The 6,000-nt window shown below is 54.6% G+C and overlaps 1 protein-coding gene across 1 annotated transcript in view; it reads left to right on the forward strand.

The window, feature by feature from the left end:
- Positions 1-5,107, forward strand: part of MAP2K3 (mitogen-activated protein kinase kinase 3) — a 30,086-nt gene extending 24,979 nt beyond the window's left edge. Inside the window, exons 10-12 of the mRNA XM_086686235.1 lie at positions 1,998-2,137; positions 3,304-3,349; positions 3,979-5,107. Coding sequence (XP_086542361.1) covers positions 1,998-2,137; positions 3,304-3,349; positions 3,979-4,062 — 270 coding nt within the window. The 3' untranslated portion in view covers positions 4,063-5,107. The remainder of the gene's footprint in view (positions 1-1,997; positions 2,138-3,303; positions 3,350-3,978) is intronic.
- The last annotated feature ends 893 nt before the right edge of the window (positions 5,108-6,000 follow it).

Below are 6,000 nucleotides of genomic sequence, written 5' to 3' on the forward strand. Positions count from 1 at the left end.
TAAGAATACAGAAGAAAAATAAAAGGGGGAAGAAAAATCAGTGTGACTGTTCTCAAAGACACACAGCCCCTTCTTCCTGCTGTCAGCTGCCAATGTTGTGCGTTTCCTTCTAGATGTTTTGCCTTTTTCTAAAAAACCTCTATGGTTTTTATTTCACTTTTTTCACTTAGCATCTCATCACTCGTGTTCCTCTGGGTAGTTACAAATCCCTGTAGGCATCTCTTCGAGAGACTCCACAGCCAACTGCCACCATCTACTCAGTCCCTAATGTGAGGCGTTTCACTCGTTCGTTTCTGGTTTTTTCTTTCCATTTGAAATCCCCGGCCGACCTGGGGGAGTGACCAGTGAAGCGCTGTGCGCCGGGCCTGTCACTCTGGGTGGTCTTCTCCAGTGCTCTGAGCCCACCCCGAGAGGCCCTCTGCGGGCACTTGACCACAGCCAGAACATATAGATATGGCATGATATTGGGAAGGCTCTGGGCCATAACGAGTGTTGATCAAGTGCCGATCATGTGAACACCTGAATGACGGGCACGGCCGAGACTCGGCCACCCTGCGGCAGGCCAGTCCCCGGCACTGGGTGTTTAGACTGCTTCTTAATGTTCACTATTACAGATCACACCACACCGTGCATTTTTGTGCCCAGAGGCTGTTTTGTTTTGGGTTTCATACTTTGCGCTCTTTAGAAAAAATTACCGGGAAAAAGGATTACGAGGTCAAGAGTCTGGACCGTTTTCTGTTTTCCTAATTATGAGCTCTAGTAGGCCACAGGGTCCTTCCCTGGAAGTCTGTAGCAGATCCTCACTTCTGCTGGTTGGAATCGGTGCACATTCTAGGAAAAAGCACCCTGAATTTGTCCCGTGAAAATACACACAGGATCGCCACCATCCCCGCTGGATTGCGCACACCCTCCATCTGAGAGTTTTTATTTATGTCTTGGCTGGAAAGGGGCCTTGAGCCTAATGGGAAGGCCCTTTCTTAGCACAATAATTAGTGATCTGTTCAGGCGCCAGTTGCCAACACGAAGCATTTGTTTGAGCCGAGGTCTCTTGTGTTCATTATGGTGATTATGGCCTGTCAGTGAGCAGTCTCTGTGCTATTCCAGGCGGGGGCCTGGGCTGACCTGATTTTTTTTTTTTTTTTTTTTTTTTAATCTTGGCAGTCAAACTCGGAACCCAGAGTTTATCGTAAGATAGCTGGTCTTTTCCACAAATGACTTCCCACCAACTAGGTGCCTGGCACGGGTGCCGAGGCCAGGTGGCCTTGATGTCACCTGCAGGCAGGCCCGGGTTCAGGAGGAGGGACAAGGCCACCATGGCCATGTGTCCAGGGAGTCAGCAGGGATTGGGAGATCTTCCTGGAGGAGGAGGCATTGGAAATGGGTCCTGCAGGACACCGCTGGGTGGGGGTGGGGGAGGGAGAAGGAGGAGGGGCATCTGCAAACTTCAGTTCTCGACGGGCCTGAGGGGCTGTTGCAGAGACGAAGTAGCTGACCAAGTGTCGGCCTCACTGTCTACAGCCCTGGGGAGAGATCGGCTTCTGAGAATAATTCCATTTCCCATTTGCCTGCTCTGTCATAACCACAACTGTCCAAATAAGTGGCAGCAGATACTTAGACCTTGTGGAGACGTTAGGGAGAGGAGTGGCAGTTCTTTGCCGACGGCTGCCTTGTGGCAGGTGTCCCAGGGTCGCCGGCTGCTCTGATTTTTCCAGACTAGCTGGAAGTTGGGTTTTTACGTAAAACTTTCTGCATTTAGATTGTTTAAGAGCCCGATGACACTCAAGCCAGTTACAACCTGGGCCTAGATTTGCTTCGTGAGCTGTGGTCTCTGCCGGCTGGGTTACAGGAACCGGCTGTTGATGTCACCCCGGCTCTCACAACCCGCGTTGTGGCCCGGCTTGGGGCGCCAAGCCAAGACAGGCAGGTTTCCCCCAATGCTCTGTCTCCGGGTGCAGAGTGTGGGCGCATCTGACCCCGTGCCACTGTCCCCACCGCAGATCGAGATGGCCATTCTACGGTTTCCTTATGAATCCTGGGGGACCCCGTTCCAACAGCTGAAACAGGTTGTGGAGGAGCCATCTCCCCAGCTCCCAGCTGACTCCTTCTCTCCCGAGTTTGTGGACTTCACCGCACAGTGGTGAGTGAGTGGCCCTGCGGTGGCTCTGGGGCCTCCCCAGGCCCCGGTCAGCACCCCTCCCTGCCCCGGCCAGATTCCTGCTCTTCCCTCGCCTGGCCCCCTTCTCCTTGAGCAGATAAACCCCCAAACAGCATAGCCTCAAAATATGCAAGGCAGAAATAGAACACGACGAAAATCTGGCAAACTGTGGTCCTAGAGGTGGACAGACCTAGAGGGGGACAGTCCTGGAGGTGGACAGTCCCGGAGGTGGAGAGTCCTAGAGGGGGACAGTCCTAGAGATGGACAGACCAGGTAGACCAAAAAAGCAAACAAAAAACAGATGGAGGATTTGAACAGCGTTAACAGAGTTGCTTTTATTGCTGTTGAGAACTTTGTACCAAATTAAAGAATGCCCGTGTGAGCTTCGTGTAAAAAAATATATATCGTGTTAGAGATTACAAAGGAAATGGGGAGAAGGGAAAAGGCAGAGTCATATAGGTCATGTTCTTTGCCTGTAGTTAAATCAAACAAAAAGTGCGTAACTGAAGAGGAAAAAGATACGTGGAAATTCAAAGTAAATTCTTGTGACCAACTCTTGGGGTTTGAAGGAGGTTTGAAAAATAGAAATACAAAGTATTCAGAAGTGAAAGAACATATCAACATATCTATGTGTCGTGGGCAAAGAGCAACTCAGAGGGAAATTTTTATTCTTTATTTCTTTTATTAGAAACTAAGAAAGACCAAAAACAAATGAGCCCCACAAACAGAGTGCCTGGTCACCTTGATCCCTTACACTGAGGCCTCCCCTCTCCCAAGACCCGTGATAAGGAATTTCCCTTCTGAGTCAGGATACTGAGGACACGATTGTTAACTATCGCATCTCAATGTCATTTGGTATTGGGGTCATTGAGAACTCCCTAGACCTCTCTAGAGACAAAAAAACGAATACCCCAAGAGGCAAGGGAAGTTCGTCCAAGTCTCTGTAGTTTGTACCCACAGATCCCACTCCATCCTCAGGACCCCCCCTTCCCCCCCCCCCCCGCCCCCGAATAGCCGCCCCCTCCTTGCCGTTGCCCCAGGAGCACGTGTGTTCTAAGTGCCCGGTTAGGGGTGAGCCCGCCCTGGCTCGGCCGGCCTAGAGACCTCCTTTATGCCGGCCTGGCTCAGCCTGCCCTGTTCTCTCCTAGCCTGAGGAAGAGCCCCGCGGAGCGCATGAGCTACCTGGAGCTGATGGTAAGTGCGGGGCACGGGCAGTGGATTGGCGGGGCTCTGGGGAGGGGGCTGCCTCCCTGTGCACAGAGATGGGCAGCGCCTTCGGCCCGCCTCTGTCTTGATTCCTTCAGGTGTGCAGCCGTTGGCTCGGACGTACCCTGGCGCCCTCCCCCACCTCCACACCAGGCCCCGTGGAGGGGCACACGGCCACGCTCTGACACACAGGGCGGAGGGGCGGGGCGTGGTGCAAGGTGGCGGGAGGCGAGCCATTTTATCCCCAGGCATCAGGGAAGGCTTCACAGAGGAGGTGATATGTGAACTGGGTTTGGAAGGGTGAATGAGGATTTATTTGCTGCTGGAGAGGGCGTTCCGCTTGGCTGGAGGCCTGGCGTGTGTGGGGAAAGGGGAGTGTGGTGTGGCCAGGGGATGGCTGCAGGAGGGCCGAGGAGGAAGCCGTCAACCTGTCTCTAGAAGGAGGGCTCCCTGAAGATGGAGGTCCTAGAAGGATGAGTAGGAGTTGGCCAGGCAGGAGAGAGGTGTCCTGGGCAGGAGGAGCACCCAGGGGTTGGGGCCGGTTTGGGGAGGTAGGGGCGTCTCCACCTCGCCTCCTCACCCTTACCCGAGGTGACTGCCCTCTCTTGTCCCACCAGGAGCACCCTTTCTTCACCTTGCACAAAACCAAGAAGACGGACATTGCTGCCTTTGTGAAGGAGATCCTGGGGGAGGACTCGTAGGGGGTGGGGCCGTGGACTCTGCTCTGGCCCTCCAGCGCCCCACAGCCCTCCCTGCCAGGGCAGTGCTTGCCCACACCCATAAGCTACTGCCAGCCCGGCCTTGGGTGTTTGGGGAAGAATCAAGGGGGCTGCTCGTGTCTGGCTTGGCAACAGGCCATTGGTCCCAAGTGCCAAAGAACCAGATCGCCAGAGCCCCCAGCCAGGCCCGTGTGGGCCCCACCAGTGCCTCTGCCCCTGCTGCTCCAAGGACCCCAAGTCTCCAGCCCCCGAGATCCTGGACTTGGAGGGGCCTGGATGGCCTCCACCGGACCCCGCTGCCCCTCGCAGAGAAGGCAGCCAGTGCCTGTGTTCAGGAAGCTGCCTTGGCCCAAGCCCTGGATGCCACCCAAGTTGTATATTTTTTTATCTCTTGACCGAATGGACTTTGCACACTTTGGCCTAGGGTGGCCACACCTCTGTCCTGGCATCAGTGTGGGGGACACGATCGGGGGATGAGCCATGTGAATCCGCCAGAGCCCCCACGAGTGCGAGGACAGAGCCGCCCGAGCCTTCACCCCAGCACTGGCAAATAGGGCCTCTAAGGGCACTCGGGCTCAACCTAGCCCCGCCCACTGCCTCGGGAGTGGGGGGGGTTGTTTCACTTTTTTGTTTTAATTTATCCTCTTGATTTTTTTTTTTTTTCTCTTGCTTTGTGGGTTTGCCTGGTTTCTCTTGCATGGTTTGGAGCCGATCACGTTTCTCTCACCCCCTAGGGACCAGCAGGTGGAGAACCCCCGCCTCTGCTCAGGCTGGGGTCTAGGGGGACGGGCCCAAGGTCTCTGCTCAGAGAGGTGCTAGGGGAGCTGTCTAGCTCACTCTCCTTGGGGACCGGCTCAACAGGGGCTGTGGATTTGCTTTTGGTGTTGTTTAAAAAAAAAAAAAAAAAAAAAAAGAAAAAATATATTTTTTTGAAGAAAGACTGCCCAGGGTCTTCTCCCTGATGGGTTGGGGCAGTTACCTGATTGTTGTTTTAATTTAAAAAAAAAAAAAAAAAAAAAGTGGGACACAGGTTGTGTGAGACTATGTGTCATAGCGGCGAGCCCCACTCCTTGGTGAAGATCTGTGCCCACGGAAGGACCCCTTGGTCCTGGGACAGGGCCAGGGGAGTGTGATTGGGGGAGGGGGTGCCTGCTGAACTCCCCAGGGCCCTGCACTTGACAGGCCCTTCCCCATGTGAGGACACGGAAGCTCCCAGACAAGGCTCCAGGCCCTGTGCTGGATGCTGGACAGAGCAGACACAGGCCCGATCCACTGGGGGAACGGCCCGTCCCGCCGCCACTGAAGGTTGCATCAGCCTTGGCACACTCACCTCCTCGAGGGTGTTGTGTTCCTGTCGCAGGTAACATTGTTCTCCCCGGTTCACACAGGAGAAAACAGGCCCAGAAAGCTGAAGTGACTTGCTCAAAGCCACACACCTTGGGAGATGGAGGAACTGAGGCTTGGGGACAGGTATAGGCCCCCAGGAGAGGGCTCTGAGGAGAGCGGGGGGCAGCTCAAGGAAGGCCTCCTTGCCAGGGTCCAGTGGGGCTCTGTGATCCTGTGATCCTTGAGGCCTGGGCTAGGGCTGACACCCTCCCTAGCAGACAGGAATGTATTTGCTTGTATAAGAACTGTGTCTGGCTTCAGGCACAGTTAGATCCAGGAACCTGGTTAATATCCCGAGGAATTTGTGTCCAGCTTAGCTTTGTTTCCTCTGTCTCGGCTTCATGCTTCCCTCATGAGGGCAAGGCAGGACCCAGTGGCTCCCCCAGCTTAGTGAAGTTCCAGCCCCCGTCTCAGGGCTGATCTTTTAGCTAGGAAGAGGTCACATGGTCATCCTCCAACCAATCACGGGCCAGGAGGAACAAACACACGGGAGAGTCCACCTACCTACCCACCTCTCAGGGTCTGAGAGCAAGG

This window comes from Puma concolor, chromosome E1 (assembly GCF_028749965.1).
Source record: "Puma concolor isolate L17-30 chromosome E1, mPumCon1.1.hap2, whole genome shotgun sequence".
In the NCBI taxonomy this organism is placed as follows: domain Eukaryota; kingdom Metazoa; phylum Chordata; class Mammalia; order Carnivora; family Felidae; genus Puma; species Puma concolor.